The 21,667-nt window shown below is 52.6% G+C and overlaps 1 protein-coding gene across 3 annotated transcripts in view; it reads left to right on the forward strand.

Annotated features, from left to right (window-relative positions):
* The window catches only part of VAC14 (VAC14 component of PIKFYVE complex), a 151,676-nt gene that overhangs the window by 88,394 nt on the left and 41,615 nt on the right, over positions 1–21,667 (forward strand). For all 3 annotated transcript variants that reach the window (XM_029074761.2, XM_029074762.2, XM_029074763.2), the window contains one exon: positions 2,449–2,581. In XM_029074761.2, coding sequence (XP_028930594.1) covers positions 2,449–2,581 — 133 coding nt within the window. The remainder of the gene's footprint in view (positions 1–2,448; positions 2,582–21,667) is intronic.

Below are 21,667 nucleotides of genomic sequence, written 5' to 3' on the forward strand. Positions count from 1 at the left end.
ACTATTGGCCAAGCCCCGTGCCAAGTCCTGGAGTAGATGGAAGATAATCAGGTTCCAAATGAGGCTCACAATCTGAGGAGGAGGGTGAACGGGTATTGAATCCCCGTTCTGTAGAACCGAGGCACAGAGAAGTCAGGTGACTTCCTCAAGGTCACGCAGCTGATAAGTGGCGGAGCCGGGATCAGACCCAGGACCTCTGACTCGGGCCGGCGCCCTTTCCGCTCGGCCATGCCACTTCCCAGCTGACATTCGAAGCGTGATCTTTGTCCTCCAGGAACTTACCAGATGACCCTGGGTGGGCGGGCAGACCCGAAATAATTTGCAGCTGCAGCTAGAAAGAGGAGAATCCTGGAAGAAGGCGGTGTGGAAAAGTATTTTAAATAGAAGACCAAAAGATCAGTGAAGCTTCAAAGCAACCAGCACCCAATAGAAGGAATTCAAAGAAAGAGCTGGGTCAATGGTACTGAATAAATGAATGAGTTAGTTAGCACAATGGAATATTGTCTGAACGTATACGTGTGTTCGTAGATTTTATTTGTATCGATGTCCGTCTCCCCACCTCTAATACCAGTAATAATGTTGGTATTTGTGAAGCGCTTACTATGGGCAGAGCACTGTTCTAAGCGCCGGGATAGAAATAGGGTGATCAGGTCGGCGCACGTGAGGCTCACAGTTAATCCCCATTTTACAGATGAGGTCACCGAGGCCCAGAGAAGTTAAGTGACTTGCCCACGGTCCCACAGCTGACAAGTGGCAGAGCTGGGATTCGAACCCATGACCTCTGACTCCCAAGCCCGGGCTCTTTCCACTGAGACACGCTCCTTCTCCAGCCACGCCGCTTCTCTAGCCACGCTCTAGACCGTAAGCTCGTTATGGGCAGAGAACGTGTCTGTTTATTGTGGTAGTCCCCCAAGCGCTTACCCACACAGTAAGCGCTCAATGAATGCGACTGAGTGAAATAAATTGCACTCATCACACGCCACTGAGATAGCAGCAGAATGGCGGGGAGGGGAGCCCGACTGGGTGGGGGCCTCAGAGCAGCTGTATCCTGAGAGATTCCTCAGCGGGGAAGATGAGCCCCAGCTGGACCTGAGGGTAACTCAATCGGTAAGAATGTGACACTCGATACAGAAAACAACCCCTTGGGTGAGAAGAGCCCAGGAATATTTGCCATTCCGCGGTCACGTGGGATCCCTCTGGCCGGGGACCCAGCTGGGGAGGGACTCGATTCCGACGAAGGAGACTCCTAGTAAGTAGGACTCCCCTCTCCCGGAGTCCAGCTGATCCTCTCTGGACGGCAGGCCTCGGCGGAGGTCGGGGGGCGATGGGAAGTACTGCCGGACGGAGCCGTGGCCCACCCTAATCGTACCCTCTCTGGGGGGGGGGGGCTCCAAGGGAGGGTGGGAGAATCCAAGTTCTGCTGAAGACAGAGCGTCCGGGAAATCAGTTCCTCATCAGTGGGGACGCCCCAGGGGGTGAGCGATTACCGAACTCAGATGGGGATGACTGACCGAGCGTCTCCTGGGACTGAAGAGCCCCTGAAAGGAACACGGTCGGGGATAAGTGCGGTAGAGTGGCGGTTAAAGAGCCGGGAGAGTGGGGCGATCACTCTTTGTTGGCAAGGGTATTCTACCTGTGAGTGTGCCCCCATTCCTCTGAGAGGTAAATCCCCTCTAGAAAATGCAGTTCACGTTCTGTCACCCCGAGGGGTGTTTTCGTATATCAGGTTCGCAACTTGAAAGACGTGTCCAATTTTACTTAGTTTCTTTGTGTTTTTCGAACTGTACCTGTTAAGCACTCTATACCAAGCACTGTACGAAACCCTGGGGTAGGTACAGAGTAATCAGGTTGGACAAACTCCCTGTCCCTCGTGGGCTCACGGGATTTAATCCCTATTTTATAGATGAGGGGATTGAGGCCTGGAGAAGTTAAGTGACTTGCCCAAGGTCACAGAATAGGCAAATGGTGGATCCGGGATTAGAACCCAGGTCCTCCGACTCCCAGGCGGGGGCTCTTTCTACGAGGCCGTGCTGCTTCTCGGTTTTCACGCCCGTGGTCTGTCGGTCTTCTACCGCCGTCTCCGTCCTCCTCCCCTCCGTACAGACGGGCACGTGACCTCCTCGCATCTCGACATTCATGGGAAATTGACTCAAAGAAGCCATGTCAGATGAGGTCATGCTCTCCTCTCTTCTCCCTGCTGTCCATGCCTAATCTAGCAACTGGAACAGAAGGACGGCTCGGTCTTGGAACACGCTGCATTTGAATGGAAACTCCCAGTGGGCAGGGAGGTCCTCCTCCTAGAAAAATGCACTCGTTTCTGAATCCGTTTTTATTCCCTTATCCGCAGGCTCGGCAAAGTTCTAGCAAAACCAACCTCTTACAACATGTAGCCACAAGGGCGTCCGTTCAATATGAACACCAACCCTCTGTCTTTTTTTTCCCCTTCAGGTCCCAAAGCTTTGGAATGCTCTCCTTACACTCCCACCATGAATTCCTACTTCTACAAGTTCATGATTAACCTGCTCAAGCGGTTCAGCGGCGAGCGAAAACTTCTGGAGATACGGGGAGCGTTCATCATCAGGTCAGCCCCCGAGGTTCCTCAGCCCCTTTCCCTCTTGCCCCCATCCCCCTGCTGAGGTGGTACACGTCCTTTACTTCCTACGGGGAGGTGCATTCGCAGCGCAAAAAGTCAAGGTTGATGTTTCGGAACGAATGGATTCAGTTTTTTGCACGTCGAGATCTCATTTTCCTTGAAGTCACGTATCCTCTTTTTAAACACTGTGTCGGATCGTATTTGGTTGAGAAACAAACACGCCATATGGGACGTAAAACAAAGCTGTGCTGTGGGGGATGGTAAGAGGGTTTGACCGCGCTGCTCGTCGGGACAGCGGGTGAAAATGCACCCCCCAGCCTAGTTTCAGTCAGGACGCGATGGGCCCCCAGTTCACCTGAAGCGCCTGAGGTTCTGATTTGAAACTGAGAGGGAGAGTGAGGGCTTCGGTCTCCCGGCAGCTGCGCAGAGCAGAGCTGTTGATTAACAGCCGTGACGACTGGCGTCGTCACCCCCCTAGGATGACAAAAATCTAGGCGACAGAAGAAATTCTTCCAGTCGGTGGAGTGAAGCTGACTAGCTTCTGGGGGACAGCCGCGCTCCTGAGTGTTGTGGGGAAGGATAGGTATGGCCTCTCTCCCGATCGAGATAGAGGTGTAGGGCCTGGTCGTTTAAGATAAATACCCGCTCCAATCTGACGCTAGAGTCTCTGCTCTGGCCCGCCCAGGCTGACAAGGCCCGGGTCCATGGTGAAGTAGCTAGACCGCACGGAAGTGGCCGGGGAACTCATCGGGAGGCCCCACTGTGCCGATGGGCATCATTCCCGGGGCAAGTCCAGGGTGCCACCCAACCACCGTTCGGGTCCAGTTAAGGAAGCGAGTGCGACGTAATTTGGACCTCGTTGGAAGGAAATTGAAAAATCGTTTGGAGATGATGTGCGTTCAGCTTTGGGCGTTCTTTCCGTGTCATAATACCTGTGCTCTTGTGTTTTTTCTGCCTGAGGACCGTTCGGGGAGCTGGCCAAAAGAGAAATAATGCGAAGGGAATCCGTACCCAATACCCCTCTAATCTAGTGGGTTCTCCTTCCTGGCAAGCCTCCAAAGCCCTTAGATTAATGCCCACCGATCAACTCATTTGTAGTATTGAGGGCGTACTGCCTGCAGAGCCCTATGCTAAGCACATGGAAAAGTACAGTAGAGTCAGCGGACAGGATCTCTTCCCTCAAGGAGCTTACAATTAATCGTCCGGCCGGCATTTGGTGGTTCGTACGGGGTAATGATGATGGTGAACAAATCTGCCCAGCAAATCTAAAAGGAAAGTTGCAGAGTCAGGAGGGAATGTTGTTTATTTCCTCCTCGCTCCTCAGAGGCTTAGGGGCCCTCTGTCACCACGAATAAGGCAGTGGTTGTTTTCTCCTTAACAGGCCCCTTTACTTGCCAAATCCAGCAGTGACTGGCCGTACATGTCTTACAGAGGAGAAAACCGAGGATCCAAGAAGGACTACGGATGAGAACTCCCGAGCGGCTAATTCCTAGGCCCGTGTATTTTCCCACGTCGTCCTTAACCTCTGAAACAGGACTAGGGAAAAAAAGAGACAGGATCCGGGGTCCTGTACTTCCAGTGGTGGGCTAGGTCTCTCAGACGCTCCGTATGCCTTCCTCCCTCCTTAGTAAGAGCACTGAACTTGCCTCCGCCAACTCGGCGCCCCAGCCTTCCTTTTAGCTCAGACCATCAAGTTTTTTCCCCAGCCTGCAGTAATCCAAGACACTGCCCGGGAAATGATAACAACATCTGTTAAGTGCTCACCGTGTGTCCGGCGTTGTTCTAAACACTGGAGTAGATAGGCGATAGGTTGGATACCGTCCCCGTCCCACATTGGGCTCACAGCGTAGGGAGGCTGAATCCCCACTTTTCAGATGAGGAAACCGAGGCACAGAGAGATGCAGTGACCCGCCCCAGATCACACCGCAGGCTGACAGCAGAGGCTGGATCAGAACCCAGGTCCTCTGACGGGCCGGTGCTCCTTCCCCTGGGCCGTGGTGCTTTTCGAAAAAGGTATAATTATTGTGATTATTGCATTTGTTGAGCTCTTACTATGTGTCATGGACTGTTCCAAGCCCTAGGATAGACACGGGTTAATCAGGTCAGGCAGAGTCCCTGTCCCGGATGGGGCACACAGTCTAAGAGGGGCTATCGACCTCAGATGTGCGGACACCGGCCTCTCACAAGGCCGCATTAGCTCATCCTGCCCACTTCCAAACACTGCGGTCTAACTCAGTACCTCTTGGTCGACCAGTGCTCCCCATTTGCACAAGTGTCTTGCTTCTCCTCGTGGCTCTTAGCTGCGGCTGAGCTACGCTAACATGGTTGCCACATGCTCCAAAATAGAATTCTCCCCTTCCTTTTTCCCTCCCTTTTTCTTGAGCCATGAAAAGCAACGGGAAGAACTTGTCTGGAATGGCCTCAGGATGCCTGAGTGAGCGGTGGGACTGTTAGCATTTCCCTGCTGGGTCTCTCTCTCTTCTCCCCGCCAACGGTCCACCCGCCCGGCTTTTTGAGTGTCTATCTGCCTCTCTTTTCATCTCCTCTCTACCTTGGTCTGCCTCATCTGTTCCTCGGTCTTCCCCCCCACCTCCTCATTTTCCCCTTTCTCCTCCCCGTTAATCCCTTTCCGTCTCTTCCCCCCGCCCTCTTTCTCTCTCTCCGCATTTTTTAAAAATGACATCAACGGAGAGAGACTGCGGAGAAGAGTCTGGCAGATCTGATAAGAAATGCAATAAATGATTTACTAACTCTTTCCTAGGGCAGAAATGTTGATCACCATTAAGCAAATCGTTCTCTTGTAAATGAGGAGGGGAAAAAAGCCGAACAAGCGGGAGACGGTTATTCAGATGGATAAGGTGGCCAAATCTTTCACTGCCACGGGGGCAGTTTGGGTCCCTGAAGGGGGGGTCCCCCAGCGGGGAGGGCTAGGAATGGAGCGTGTGAGGTGCGGGAGGGTGGAGAGAGGCACAAGGGAACGGCTGAAGGTACCTTGGTTTCTAGGAGGTTTCTGGGAGAACTTTCTTGACAGGCACAGGACACCTGAGATCTTCCTAAATATCAAGGAGATTCTGTTTTCCCTCGTTTTGCTCAGTTTTCTCATGGACGGCTTGGCTCAGATTTGCACGCTTGGGAGTCGGGCCGCCAGCGGCCATCCAGACCAGAGGGCGGGATCTTTCCTCCCGGCCCCAGTCTCTCCGGCGTTATTCTTCCCAGCAGACCGTATGATCTCATGAGGGTTTAACGCCGTGCGTTCATTTGGATGGATGGGAATCCCACCTTGCCGCCCTTAAGCCAAACGCTCGAAGTCCAGGTGTGCGGTCCCACTCCGGCCGCTGAATGGCAGGGCTATTCCTTGGCATTGAGCCTTTGGGGGGAGACACCGGCGATTGTTGGCGGTGTCCGAGGGTCGGCGGTGGGACGGGGGCGGGGGAAGCCAAAGTGGAGGAAGAGGCCACGTGGGATGACTCGTTCACCACCACGAGCCTGGGCTCACGCAAATGCAAACACTGGATCTTATCCGGGAAATTCGGGCCTTACTTGCAGCTCCTCCTATCGTTCCACCCTCCCTCTCCTTCCCACCTCCACCGAGGACGGGCTTCGGAACGGGAAGCCAGGCTGCTCCTGGGTCCCGGGACCAAGCCATCTTGTCGAATCCCCCTGCGGGGCCTCCCGGAGCCGGACCCCAGGCCTCCAAAAATGTCAGATTCCTGCCCGGGCTTGCCGGGCTAGGGCTGTTAGGAACCATTCGGCACTCTGGCCGCCGGGCTCTGATGCCCGTAGGCAGCACCTCGTGCCCCAAATGGCTCTCTGAACGGTGCCCCCTCCTACTCTGAAACAACACTGCCAGGGGGTGGGCGTGTGTGTAAGTTTCCCCCCTCCTGCTTCTTCCTACCCGCCATGCAAATGCGGAGGGAACAAACACGGGGCTTGTTTTCACGTGAACCGTTCCACTTGTACTCAGCAGAAAGAGGGAGAGGAAAAAAACCCAGCCTCTTTGATAAACTAAGATATGAACTCAGGCATAATCCAAACAGCTGTGATCTTTACAAGGGATGCTTCTGTGCTGGGAAGCAAGCAAGTCTGGGAAGACACTCTGCTCTGCCTGCCAAGATGGCCCTCTGGCCAGCTGCCCTTTTGCTTTCATGAACTGTGCATTTTTTTCCCTTTCCTTATTCCCTCACCCTCCTGGTTGCTTCGCAGAAAAGAAGTCACCAGAGAATGCTTTTATTTTTATCGGGCTCTTTTCCTCCCTTTCATCTCATCACAATAAATTACAAATGAAAAAAGGGGTACAATTGGATCCCATGAATTCTGGGGCTCTGACTCTGCCCTAGGTGTCTTAAGGACTTCCCTGTTAGAGAGAGAGGTGTGTGTAAGAGCCTCAGCCTCCCGATATGGTTCAGGCTGGGGCAGGTCTAGATTTCGAGGGAGGGCCTTAGGGACTGAACTTGCTGAAGGTTCAGAATGGGAGCGGAGAAAGAGATCCAAGGGCACCGTACCAAAGGAGACGGGGAGACCTCCTGCTTTAGAGTGGTTTAGGACCGATCTCTCTCTCCAGGGTGCCCCTAGACTGTAAGCTCATTGTGGTCGGGGAACAGTTGTACCAACTCTGTTAAGTTGTACTTTCCCGATCGCTTAGTTTAGTGCTCTGCACACAGCGTGCGCTCAGTAAATACGATGGTCCGATTGATTTAGGTCCCATCCAGCTTAAAAGCAAAGAGCTCGGCTCACTGACTCCTTGAGGTCCCTTCTGGTCTTTGGACTGCGTGTGTTTCCAGCTTTTTCTCTGCCCCAGTGAAGGCGGTGGATCAACTAGGGCACCCACATCCTCTTGGACCGCTCCCCAAGGGGGCCTCGAGCTTGTTCTCAGCGGGCCTGCCTTATGTAAGAGCCGTTTGTGCATGGGGCCGATTGGCTGACCGCAGGGTTTCGGGGCAGAGGGAGGCAATCTGTACCGTGCCCGGAGGCCCTTGGAAGCCGGATTTGTTTTTAATTGCTCGGGGAGATGGCCCAGGGAGAAGCTCTCCTTTCATGTTGTAATTGGGAATTTCCAGTTTGTTGGACTGGTACGTTCTGCCCGCGATAGGCTGGGGTTCTTAATCGTGTCCAAATTGCTGTGGTAGCCGGGAGTGAGCCTGGGCTGGCACATACCTTTTGAGTCACCAGCACCCCGTGTTCGCCCTCTCAACCCTCCCGGGGCCTAAAGCTCTCTCCGAGTTGCCTTTGTAGTGTCTTCGCATTCCCTGGTTTCGCCCTCCCCATCCCCAGAATATATTCGTCGCGCGCACAGCTCTCGACCTGGCTCAATATCCGTCCTCGACTGTTCCCCCTCTAGCATATCCTGCTACCAGGAACCATAGACGAAAATGCTTCTCCTTAGGTTAAATAACATTTCCAAAAGACTCTCCTGTCTCCCCTGCCTCCAGCCTTCAAACAAGCCCCGGAGAGGTTTTTAATAGGTCCTGTTCGGCTCCAGTCTTCGTCTCAGGCTTGATTGGATTGTGTTCATTTTCTTGGATTAAAATAAATTGCCTTGATGGAGATAATCAAACTTAAAACACTCAGCCGAAGAAGGCCCCGCTTCACCATCATCCTGAGCGCGCTGAGGGAGTCCTCATTTCCACGCAGTCGGTTTTGATGAAGAGAGAGCGTTAAGAAGCGGAGATGCTGAGCAACCGAATTCCGGCCTCTCTCGAAGGAAGACTTCCACATCTTTCCAGCTGGTGAAGCTGACTCGGCCTCCGCGTCACCGTTTGGAACCCCTCGCGGCCACCCCTCCCCTGATGGGAACACTTTTTCCGAGCTCCGGTGTCGCCCCTCGGACAGGCAGGCAGACCGCGGCGGCGGAAGCAGTTTCGCCCGCGCTACGCGCCTCCGGCTTCTGATCGCTTAAGCAGAGCGAGCTCTGAGGGAGTATGGACGGAGGGGAGAGAGGGCAGGAATCCCAACACACCGGCAGGAAAGATTCATCTAGAGGGAAGGAAGAGTCATCGCCGGGAGGTAAAGAGGCCCTCCCAAGCGACAGCACTGGGCCCTCAGGCGGGAAGGGAGCGGTGAGCAGTCTGTCCCACCCTGGATTTCAGGCTCCGCGCCCTCGGGCAGGACAGTTTAACAGGCCCCCCGGCCCCCAAGCTGCCTCCCCGAAGGGTCCAAAAGTCTGGGAGTGTTTAACATTTCCTCTTTTTTGACTAAGTGGTTTGACCTGATTTTCAGGAGTTTTAGGGATCCAGTCCAAGGAGGGGAGGGGAGTGCGTGTAGAATGGCCGTTCAAAGTGATGGCCGTGGGGGGACAGTGAAATGAAGCCAAGTTGTCATCTCCTCAAGAGCAGTCCTCAGATATCCTTCTTCTGTCGAGCCAGCCGGCCCGCACGCTGGGTCCGCTCTGGGATGGTGGTTCCGCCAAGCCGCCTGTAAGAATTTGCTGTATTTTCCTCTGGAAAATGGAAACCACATGTGATCGGCCTTCCTGGAACAAGCTGGGATTAATTAAGGCCGGAGGGGTGTGTGGCGGGTCGGGTGGGGGAAGAAAGGAAATGCTCGCTGGAAAGATCCTTGCAAAACATATACTTGAGGGACTTAAGAAGCCCGCACAAAGTTCCTCTAAAGGACAGCGTCCCCATTTGTCAAGAGCCTGCCTGTGGATCCCAGCGGTAAGAGATAAATTTCCAATTTGGGTCCGAGGCTGGTGTCCGAGGTTGGACGCCCAGGTGAATCTGTGAGGGGGAGTTACAGCAGTAAGGTGAACGAGGAGGGTCTGATACTGTCGTGCCTGGCCAGGCACCCCAGACCCTGGACCGCGGGGCATTTCCACAGGGCCCAGGCTCCCTCTCCCCAAGGAATTTCTCTCAGTGCAAGTGAAGATAAAGCGTAGGAGTGCTCCCGGAGGAAGGAAAGAAGAGAATCGGATGAAGGGGGCGTGGGGAGGGTAACCGCTCCTAGGCCTCCCTGCCTTATAGCCTCCTGGCCCGTCATCGGTCCTCTTTTCCCTGCCGGCCCAGCAGCAGCAAGAGCAGGGCTGGGTATCCGCTCAATCCTGACGCTTCTGGAATCCTCGCTGCCGGGAGGTCACTTCCCGAAGAGGATCCTCTGCCCCTCCACTCTATACCAGAGTTGGGATCCGGCTCCCAACTCCGGCCAAAGCTATTTCTTTGCAACCTCCGCGTGGAGAGAAACCCAAAGTTCCCATCAGCCTCCCGGCCAGACCCGGGACATCAACAGGGCTCTTGGAGGCTTGCGTCAGGAAGTCGTATTTTCAGCCGGGTAGGAAGCTCTGAAGCCTTGCTCCCGTGGAAAGGCTTGACGTTTTCAATTGAAATGTTGACTGGAGCTTTGTGTATCGTAGGTTGACGTATTTTTCGGTAATAATAAAACCCTTGAACTGAAAGAGGTCTTCGACGCCAGCCCCCTGCCTTGAGGTAGGCCTGAACCTAAGGTACCGCGGAGGGCCGGCCAGCCTACTTTCTCAGTAATCATCGGGGAAGGAGTTTCCGTAACCGCCCTCGGCGATCTGTTCGGGCGCTCGCTGACTCGGAGAGTTCTCCCTTCTGTTTAATCCAGAGCCCTCCTGCTTCGTGTCCTTAGGTTGCCCCCTGTGGAAATGGAGACCTGGGGAAGAGATCGTTCTCCCGGTTAGTTGGGAATCAGCTAGTAATATCCCACAGAACATTTTCCCCGCCGGCCTCCGGAAAAATCCATGTAAAGATTTATATTTGGGGAAGCTTGTGCAGAAGCTTCAAATGTGGTTTCCTGAACTGTGAAAGAAAAATCCAGTCCTGAAACACTTGTTCTGATGTAGGCTCGGAGGAGCCTGATATAGGAAAAGAAAAATCTCTAAATTTGGATTTACGGGGCTGATCGCAACCACTTGGGAAGCAGCTGGTTTGGTCTGTGGGGAAGTGTTCTGGGCATGCCAGAGATCTATTTGTAACTGAAACGGTAATCGGTCCACTGGATGTAAAGACAAAAATTCACAGCTTGGACTTCCACGATGGTGTTAGAGCATTTTTAAATAGCACTGAAGAACTCGCTCTCCTCTCCTAAAGGACCTGAACACCTTGGTGGAAGAAACAAGTTGGGCAGTGGAAGCAAGAGATTTCCCATTGTCTTTAAACTCTCCAGAACAGTGAAGGGTTCCCGGGCCTGTGGCTCTGAGCGAAGGCCCGGAAGGGATGGGTGAACGTTGGCGTAGTCGTACAGCATTTGGAGAGGCCTGCTGTCCGCTCCTATCCTCCCCGGTTCTTCTGGACCTGTGGAGATTGCCGGTTCCCCATGGTGTGTTCTCCTTCCGCTCATAGAGTGATGCCTCACCACCCTCTGACGAGAAGCAGTGCGGCCTAGTGGATAGAGCCCGGGCCTGGGAGGCAGCAGGACCCGGATTCTAATCCTGGCTCCGCCATTTGTCTCCTGTGTGACCTTGGGTAAGTCACTTCACTCCTCTAGTCCTCAATTCCTTAATCTGCAAATTGGGGATTAAGACGTGGAGCCCTATGTGGGCCAGGGATTGGGTCCAACCTGATTAGCCTGCGTCTACCCCGCCACTTAGTACAGTGCCTGGCACAGAGTAAGCATTTAACAAATACCACAGTTGTTATTATTATTACTAGGTGGGTAATCCTCTGTAAGTGGCCAGTGTCAGGGAGGAGAGCCTTACCTGGATGAATGAATGGATGCCTCCCCCTCCGGAGGGCCTAATCCCAATTCCGGCCCAGCCCGCAGACTTTTTTCCATCTGAGAGAGGTCAGAATTTGTAGCTTTGTGCATCATAGCTTGACATATTTTTCAGTAATAATAAAGCCCCGGAACTGAGAGGGGTCTTTTACACCAGCCCCCTGCCTTGAGGTAGGACCGAACCTGAGGAACTGCAGAGGGGCAGCCGCCTTCAGGATGAGGTGAGATCAGTCCGTCGGTGGCATTTACCGAGTGCTTACTGTCTGCCGAACACTGTACTAAACGCTTGTCAGTGTACGGTATAACGGAGTCGGAAGACACGTTCCTTGCCCACAAGGAGGGATTTCCTAAACCCCTGGGATTCCTGGGGCGAGGCTCCTCAGACTAGGCTCGTAGCGCTCGGTCTAGCCTCTCCCCGCTAGAGCGGCTTCCTTCCTTCCTCGGAGAGAGAAGAGAGGCTTTTATTTTTGGCTTCTCGTTGAACTCCTAAAGATTCCTCTGCTCTCCCCGGGGCTGTCGACCGGGGAGGAGGGTTTAGCAACCTGGTCCTAGGACAGGAAGGAAAGGGAAGATGTGTCCTTGCAAGTGCCTGTAGGAAAGCCAGCCTAAAAGATAGGTCCAGCTTTACAGTCAGGCAAGAAGAAACGAGCTTAATGGTGGCGAAAGGATATGGTCAGACAAGAGTACTTGCCTCCAAAGAACGATTAAATACTGGAATAGGCTTCTGAAGGAAGATTTGTAATTTCCAGTCCCAAAATATTTCCTGAGGGTGGATAACCATCTGCATCGGATGGTTTTGGCATTCGCCTACCTAAAGACAGGGGCTGAACCAGGAGTTTTTCGAGGTCCCTTTCTCACTTTGGGACTCTGATTCTCATGGAAGCTTTCCCCTCAAAGATGACAAAAGTTGGCAAATATGGGGTACAACATGGGGAGCCAAGACCAGCCAACAAGCCTCGCCAGCACAGATGGGCGGAGTTGGCAGCGTTTTGGCACTTGTGGGCATAGAAAGGTTTTACTCCCAGTAGGGTGAAGCCAACCGTATGTGCCGTAAACGGCAACAGAAAAGTGTTAGCTATTGATGGAAGAATACTAACCCAGAGAAATAAAGTTACGCCTGCCCACGGCCATCAAGACCACTTACCCGCCGTCCTTCGAACCGTGCCTAAAACGTGACCGTTTTCAGCTGCTCCTGCCGGCTGCCCGCCTCTCAGAATCTGAGGAGAGCGGTGACTTGGATCATGCTTCTTTTCAACCCTCCACGCCCTCCTCCAGTTCACTAGACTTCTCCTTTCTCCCAAGTCCCATCTATTTACCCACTCCGCACACTTCACTCCTCCAACGCCAGCTCACTCACCGTACCTAGACCTCACCGATCTCACTGCCAGTTCCTCGCCCACTTCCTCCCCTCCGGCTGACAACTCCCTACTGCTCTGTCGCCGACGGACCTCCGCCCTCCCCACCTTCAAAGCCCTCCTAAAGTCACATCTCCTCCAAGAGGCCTTCCCCGACTCTGCCTTCATTTCCCCTCTCTCCCGTCTGCGTCGCCTATGCGTTTGGATCCGTACTTGATATTAACCCCCTCCTCAGCCCCACAGCATTTATATGCATATCCCTAATTTATTTCAATTTCTACCTCCCCTCCCAGATCGAGTTTTTGTGGGCAGGGAACATATCTCCCGGTTCTGTTGCATCGTACTCTCCCTAGCGCTTAGTACAGTGCTCTGAAAACAGTAAGTGCCCAGTAAGTACCACTGATTGATTTTTACCAGACAGATTCTCATTGGAATTAAATGCTTTTTACTCTGTGGAGTAGAACAGTAGAAGCAGCAGCATTTATTGAACACCCGTTCGGCGCACTGTACTCTAGCAGACACGTGGGAAGTACAGAATAACAAAGCAACGCGTTCCTTGACCGCAGGGAGCTTACGCTCTGGAGGGAGAGACAAAAATAAAAATATACTTACAGCGAGAGATGTCAAAAATAAAGTGGGCAGCGTGGCTCAGTGGAACCAGCCCGGGCTTGCGGGTCAGAGGTCATGGGTTCGAATCCCAGCTCTGTCACTTGTCAGCTGTGTGACTGTGGGCAAGTCACTTCACTTCTCTGTGCCTCAGTTACCTCATCTGAAAATGGGGCTGAAGACTGTGAGCCTCACGCGGGACAACCTGATTACCCTGTATCTACCCCAGCGCTGAGAATAGTGCTCTGCACATAGTAAGCGCTTAACAAACAAATGCCAACATTATTATTATTATTATTATTATTACTACATATACACCCTGTTTAGCTCGTGTGTCTGTACATAAATTCTGTACCCACACGGGGGCTGAGAGAGTTGAAAATAAGTTTATAAGTGTGAGAGTTGGCTGAAGGGATGTTAGGGCTCAGGCTGCTGAAATATTAACTGGGTAAAGCTTGTTGAAGGTGGGGTTTGGTGAGGGATTTGAATATGAAGAGAGCTGTTGTTTGTCCGAGGGGAGGGAGGGAGTTCCCATCTCGGGTAAATGCGTGGATAAGGGGACGGAATCAGGAGAGTTGAAAGCGAGGTACGGCTTAGAATGTTGGAATTCAACTTGGTGGAGTGTTTCTTGATCCAATTCTCCCTTTTGATTCTTCTGTTGGGAAGTATCCCACTGCTCCTTCCTCCGACATTGTTTTTCCTTCTGACTTATCGTGAAGGCCGTTGTTCAGTAACACTGACATCTATTGCCCCGTTCCCTATTCAGACCTAATTCTGATGGATTTCAGTTGGGAGCTCTCTGGAGGCCTCTTAAAACAACAAAAGACATCCCCTTTTGTTCAGTGTTTCCTGTGCCGGGTATCGGACTCCCCCAGACAGTGTTTGCCTCCCTTCGGGATCTGCTCTCCCGACATCAGACTTTTGTGGAACTTTGTCTCTCCCTCCATGCGGGAGTCAGGCTCGTCTGATGATCATTCACTTCAGGCTGTTTCCCATCTCCAACTATCTTTTATTTGGCCGGTTTCCTGGGCTCAAGTCCATTTGCCCTTCCATACAACTTTCCAGCAAGAAATATTTCTAGTAAGCTACCCTCTTCCCAGGGATCGTTGGCAGGGGGAGAGGGAGGGAGTGTCAGATACGGCCTTGTTGTGCCTTTCCCCCTTCTATCTTATCCACCTCCTCCAAGAAGCTTTCCCCAATTAATTTTTCTTCCCTCAAGGTCGCATCCCCCCTACTGTAAGCTCGGCACTCTTGCGCTTTCCATTTATCTTTGCTCTTTCGTACCTACTGTACTATTTGAGTACTTCTGCCTCCTACTTGTAAATTATTTTTTTATCTGCCCCCACCCCGATAGACTGTAAACTCCTTCTGGGAAGAGGTTGTGTCTGCTTCTTTTAATGTGCCCTCCCCGGCACTTAAAACAATGTTCTGCACATAGGCACAGAGTAAATTCTGCCGCCGAACTGATCACTGAACCTCCGGATTTCCACTGACCCGTTCTTATCTGCTCCAGCCAGTCCATTTTCTCCGTCTGCCAGAGCAGCAGAGGCGGCATTTTAAGAAACCCCTTTCATTTCTTCCTGGGGGAAACGTGTCACGATGGGCTGTCCTCCCTCTGGCCCACGTTTCTGGAGCTCTTTCCCCCTCTCTCCCTCCCCATCACCTTTTCCTTTAGTAAAACCCAATTCCCTTCCTTAAACCGCCCAGACTGTTTCTGGCCCTTCCCTTATAAGTGCCTGTCTGTCTCATTCTATAGTCCCTTAGAGCCCATCATCTCTTTCTAGTTGGGTTTTCTTTTTTATTGTTGACCCCTTGCGGACCAGAGGCCACATCTCATTCTCCCCCGTGGGTCCTTTCCCAACACTTACTACAGAGCTTTGCACACAGTAAATGTCGAATAGATACTATTCCCACTACCACCTGCCCTTCTAGTCCCAGGTTCGGGAGATCAGGACACTGTGGGAGCATCAGGGGAGCTCAGTAAGCAGCTAGGGAGAAGGGGAGACCTCAGGAGGACAATTATCAAAGCTAAGAAGAGATTAAGTGAAGGGAAGACCTTTAAAATAAAAAAGAGTGTGAGAGGGGGAAGAAAGAAAAGGGCCTCCTTGCCTCCGTCACCACCTTCGAACGGCAATTCGATACCCCCCCATCCCCCATCTCCAGTCTCCAGGACTGATGTTATCCTTAACCTTCACTCCACCCTAAGTTATAGCTAGTTCAGACCCATAAATTTGCAATTCTGGCATTTTTTTTTTAATAGGAAAGAAACACTGGGGCCGGTTTGGGGCCCGTGGTTACAGTCGGACCAGAGACGTTGGGCAAGAGATATCGTCTGCTTTCTAGACGGATAAAACTGAGGCCTTGAGACTTACCGAGAGCACTCCATTCCCTCTGAACGCCCCGGAGGCTAGGAGCGGGCCAGAGCAGCTCGAGCCTGCAGATTGGTTCATTTTTGGTTCATTTGTGAGCTGTAGGCTGCTGGGGTCTTCTCATCCCCCTTCCTCAGCAGGTAGCTGAGAAAACCCCAAGGTACTGGAGAATTTGGGTTTCAATCCCAGATCAGTGTTGAACCGTTTTTCTTTTTTGAGAAGGTATCTGTTAAGCACTTACTATGGGCCAGTTAGTATTCTAAGCTCTGGGGTAGATAGAAGGAAATCAAGTTGAACATAGTCCATGTCCCACATGGGGCTCACAGTCTTAATGAGGTAACCGAGGCACAGGGGCGTCGAGTGACGTGTCCAAGGTCCCATTGCTGACAAGTGGCAGACCGAGGATTAGAACCCAGGTCTGTCTGACCCCCCCAAGCCTGGGTTCGAGCCAATAAGCTAGGCTGCTTCTCTACAGTTTGCTTCTCTACAGATTTATCTCTACAATTTGAGTGTTTGAAAGGTAAGGGAAGTAGGGACAGCTGTATCTTAAGGGCTTCCAAGCACACCCTACATGAGAGATTGGCTCAGGTTAGACCAAGGGCCTGCATGTCAAGCACTGCTGGGCGCTGGGCTAGATATAAACATATTAAATCCATCTCATTTTTAGATGTGGAAAAAGCAGTGATCTTCCTCTCCAAGAACCATTGGCGGGCAGGGTAACTCCCACCCTCTGCTTTTGCCTTTCAATCATTCCAGCAATCAATCATATTTACTGAGCATTTACTCTTTGCAGAGCACTGTATTCTGAGTGTGGGGGAGTACAATATAACAGAGTTAGTACACACATTCCGTGTCCACAGCGAGTTTACAGTCTAGAGGAGAGAGCCATAATCTGGATTTGATGGTTTCACGAGCTATAAGCATCCTTGTTTCAGTCCCCCGTCCTCTCCATTTTGCCCCCTTCGCCTCTCCTCTCCCCTTTCTCTCGCTCCTTCCCCCCCCCCACCCAGCCTCAGCTTTCCCATTTCAGTTGTGGCTAAGCCTCCCGTTTGCCTCGGAAAAACAGTCCGACGTAGCGTTTGTCACAGAAAATCTGGAGATCCAGTACAGTGGTGACCGTCCGAAGTGTTTATGGGGCAAAATGTGTGAGGAGGCATCAAAAAATAAGTCAAATTAGCTCCTCCGTCCCGTCAACAAACGAACGTGCTTGACCTTTCCCGGCTTTCTTTAGAAACTCTCCTGCTCCCTGCCCTTACTTGTTTGAGCCCTCTGGCATCACAGCTTTACACTTTGCTCCTAACATTTCTCCTTCATTGCTATCTCTCTCCTCCTTGCCTTTACTGCCCCACCCCCCCGCCCCCAGCCTTTCAAAAGAAAAGAAACTGTGTGGACAGAAATAAAGATCCTAGCGTTTCCTTGGAAAATGAGGCCACAGCTGTCAGACCGAGCTAGAGCATGCATCTCTGAAGATGGAGCTGCCCGGGGGGACTGCACTCTGCTCCTTCCCCTCCCCACTTCAGATAGCCATAAGAACCTCCCTCCTTAGAACCGGGAGCGAGATCCCAGTGTGGAGAGAAACGGAAGGTGGCAGAGGACGATAACCCCATCCTTAAGAAGGGTGGGAGAATCATGCGCCCGAGGCTGCTCCGTCACTCTCGGAGGGCAGACTGGGCTGAGATGGGAAGAGCAACCCGGATGGCGGATTCGATCCCCTCAAGCAGGACCGATGAGCAGCTCCCCCGGGGGACATCCTGCTGGGTCGTCGTCGGACCCACCCCTCCGCCTAACCCGGCAGCCGACTCGGGTGCCGTAGAGATGCCCTCCTGCTTGGGTTTCTGTTCCCGGCCTGAGAGGTCCGCCCGCAGCCGGGGGCGGGCCCAACCCCGGAGCCGGAGCGGGACCCGCCGGGGCCACCCTACTGGGCTCTAAGTGCTTTTAATGTACAAGGAGAGTGGTCCCCTGGGCTCACTGAGGGTGGGATGGAGGAAATCAGAGGTTGGTTAACTAGCCGGAGCGGCCCGGCTCCCTCCCTCGCCGCCGCGACAGCTGCGGGCTCCCTCCGCTCTTTCCCCGACCATTAGCCTTGTAAGACACCGAAGAGCTTAACGGACCAGCGCCGGAGCCGAGAGACGGGAAGTTAACTTGGCAATGAATTCTTAACTCACTGTTACACAAAATCCTAGGCTGTTTCATGGCTTTCTAATCGCCCTCTGCTTGGGCACCGAGTTATGGCGGTTCATCTGGTCCGAGTTAGAGGCCTTCCCTGCGCCCCGGCAAACCCACGCCCCAATATTTTTGCCCGGGGGGGCCGAAATGGGAGATGGGGGCGTTGGCTTGGGTGGGCAGTGCAGGTTCACACGATTGGCTTCGCTTCTTAATTAATTTATCTTAGTACGAGAACCCCCCCCCCCCCCCCCAGGCCCCGGCCTCCCAGCGTGCCTTGTCCCCTCCCCTGCCTTCAGGGTGAACTGTCCCTGATCCATCACCAACAAAGAGTCCATCATCCTCCCTAACGTCTCTTTTGAAGGATATTCCAAGCGGCATCCCTCGGTAATCCATTCCAGGCTCCCAGCTGGAACGTTTGGCCTAACCTAAAGCCCCTCCCTGCTGCAGTTTGGACCCCTGAGGTCTATGGGAACCAGGCATCTCGCCCTTTTGTCGAAGTCCTCCCTCAACATTAAGAGGCACCGGCTTCTCGGTCTCCGTGCCGGCCCTCGTCCCCGTCGTGAGGTTGGGTCACCGGCTCCTCTGTCGGGGAACGGCCGGTCACTTGCGTGACGTTCGTCGCCCTGGGAAACTGCTGGAGAGAAGGGTGCGGATGGCTAATGGTTAATGTTCCTTTCTCCCCCAAACCGGGTTCCACCCCTTCTCGCCCTCCCTTCCCACCCTGCGTATGATAGTTAAACTCATGAAGACAGACATGCTGTAACTCACCGCCGTCGGCCTGGGGTTGAGTTGCAGACACGGGACGGTCGTATTTCAATCGATCGTATTTACTGCGCCCTTACTGGGTACCAGGTGCTTGGGAGAGTATTTACTGAGCGCTTACTGTACGAGGTGCTTGGGAAAGTACAATATACGAGAGCTGGTAAACACATTCCCTACCCACAGTCGAGAGGGGGAGGCAAACATTAATGCAAATAAGAAATTAAACTATTTATTGAGCACTCACTATGTGCAGAGCACTGTACTAAGTGCTGGGGAGAGAATGCGGTGCGGAGTAGACACGTTCCCTGCCCGCAGTGAGCTTACACTCGGGGGGGCTTCGGCTGTCAGTTGAAAAGAGCAGTCCATCCCACCCAGTGTCCTGTCCTCGGCAGTGGCGACAGGCCGCTCAGAGGAGCTGCGTTTCAGTGACCCTGCGGGACTTTCCTCTCACTGTATAGGGATGGATCAGTTGATATTTAACGTCTCCCTCCACCGTCCTAATTTTCCCTCTTGTGACCCGTTTCGGACGTCTCCCTGAATTTGTCCAAACCCTCCCCGAACCTACAGGCGTCTTCCGCCGGCTGTTGGTAGTGAAATAAAAGCCTCCGGATATTAAAAGCAAATTAAGACTAGATTATTAAATCATAAATCATCCGAATGGTTCCCTAATGCTAAACGGAGGTCTCATGCAGATTCCCACGTCTTGCGGAGAAAGTCTGGTCCGGATCGAACTGCCGCTCGTTTCCACACTCGGGCGAAACCGTTAGAATTGAGGGAGAGAGACTTCGTTTCCATTGATAATACTTCCGTCGTCTTCTGTTTTAGTGGGAAAGCCTCCCTTTGCGGGGTGACGTCAGCTCCTCTGCCTCTGAGTGGAGCCGGGCCCTTTTTTTCCAATGTGTATTATGCTAATCGCATTCGCAAGCAGGCAGACTTCGTAGGAGGTTTGCCCGATTTCAAGCGAAACATACGCCTTTTAAGCAGAGAGCCAGGGTAGCTAAAAATATCATTTCCCTGCTGTCAGTGCTCTCATTTGTAAAATACTGTACATGTTTCCATTGTTAAAATCTTCAGCTACACCCACTTGGTGGGAGAGCAACTCTGTTATAATTGGCCAGCAAGGACTCCAGCTGGGGCCGCACGACATCAGAGGGACCAAGTTTTTCTCCCGGTTTTACCTCCGGAGAAATCAGTGAGCTAGTCCAAAACGCTCTGCAGGTATTTTGGACCCCGAAGGATCCCATTGTGTTGACTGAATCACGGCAAAGCGCTCCTGGTCGAGACAAAGCAAGGTCTGGTTGTTTTCCTCTGTGATCCACTGGAGGATCCCCGAAGTCGTCGTCGCTTCCAGCCGCCGTCCCGCCGCTTGTCTGCTCTGTGGCCTTGGGCCAGTCGCTTCACTTCTCTGGGCCTCAGTTACCTCGTCTGTCAAATGGGGATTTAAGGCCCTGAGCCCCAGGTGAGACAGGGACTCTACCCGACCCGATTTGCCTGTATCTACCCCGACGCGTAGGACGGTGCCTGGCACGTAGCAAGCGCTTAACGAACGCCATCGTTATTATGGAGGAGTGGAGACAGTCCCTGAGGGCTGGCAAACTTGGGGGTGGGCACAGGAAATGACTGCAGCTTTCTGCCGTTCGTTTCTAAATTTAAGCTGATCTCAGGGATTTTCCTGCAGAACAGCGATGGGAAAAATCCCCGTGAATTAAAATGAAGTCTATTAAAAAGCCACAGATTACCTCCACTGTTTCCCAGGTGATGCACTGCAGGGTTTTTACACTCAAAAGGCTTCCAACAGCCAAATAAGGGGGGAACAGTGGGAATGACGACTCTTCTCATCTTCTGCAGAGAATTTCCTTCAGAGAAAGGGCAGGTTTCTCATCCCATGTAGCCAAGGCTTGCTTCTCCGTGGATCTTCATCCCGGGACGGTTTCCGCCCCCGCCCCCGTTCGTAGGACGTACGTAGAAGTGACGTGTGTAGGATGAGGCTTGGGCCTGTTGGCCTACTGGCTCTCGGGCGGGTATTTAATAAAGGTCCTTTACCAAAGGAAATGTTGGAAAAAAATCGATCGTGTTTATTGAGCACTTACTGTGAGCAGAGCACTGTGCTAAGCCCTTGGGAGAGTACAATATAAACGGAGTCGGGAGACACGTTCCCTCCCCACAGCTACAGGGGGGAGAGCCGATTTTGTGGCATTTTAAAATTCCATGGAAATATGGCAGCTTGAGAAACCGCTCAGGAAAAACATCCCAAAACTAACTCTTAAATTTGACCCCGAATGGCTGAGTAGGATCCTTTTTAGTGCCACTTTGTCTCACTTCCTATGCCTTCGGTTTTCAACGTCTAATCTCTTTATCATTCTCCACCAGACTCAGCAATAAGGCAGCGCTGACATTTGCTCTTCGTTACCAACATCAGACACTGGTGTTCAGCTTCCCCTCAGGTTTTCTGAAGTTTTTCGCGGGGTCCTTGAATTCGGACCTGTGTGAAGAGTTACACCAAAACCGCTTGGCTCAGATAACGAGTGGTCTCCAGATTTGAAGACGGGAGGGGAGAAAGTCCCGCGGTCTTCTAAATCGGGACAGCTTTGGCCTTCTGAGGGATCCGGAGGTAGTTTGTCGGGTAGAGTCGGTGCCTGTAGGATTTTGCTCCATTGCTGCAGACCAGCCTGGAGATAAGCCCTGTCACAAGCGCAGAGAAAGAACCAGAAGTCAAGAATAATGGCAAATGGCAAAGCACAGAGCTGGGGAAAGTTAGTGGGAAGCCCCAGAATTCCGCCTTAGATCCCGTCTCATTACACTCTGGTTTTTACCGCTGTGGGGTGGTGGTCCGGGTCTGCCGTTGGGCCTGGGGGCCAGCAGAGGCCCAAAAGAGAGAGCGACACTCCAGGGGTGTCGAGTGGAAAAGCCCACCAGGGATTCTATTTGGAGGACCGGGGCGAATGGATCTGAAGAGGAAAATTCTCCTAACGCAGCCACTGGAAGGGGCAGTTGGGCGTAGGGGGCTCATGGGACTGGGAGCCAGGAAACCTTGGTTTTTGACGTGACTGACGCTGTGCCTGGGTTTCCTCGTTTGTGAAGTGATGCCATGGATAGTAATAGTGAGAAAACCGTTCTTTTTTTGAAGGAGGAATTTTGGAGAGACA

The sequence above is a fragment of the Ornithorhynchus anatinus genome, chromosome 11, assembly GCF_004115215.2.
Source record: "Ornithorhynchus anatinus isolate Pmale09 chromosome 11, mOrnAna1.pri.v4, whole genome shotgun sequence".
Classification (NCBI taxonomy): Eukaryota; Metazoa; Chordata; class Mammalia; order Monotremata; family Ornithorhynchidae; genus Ornithorhynchus; species Ornithorhynchus anatinus.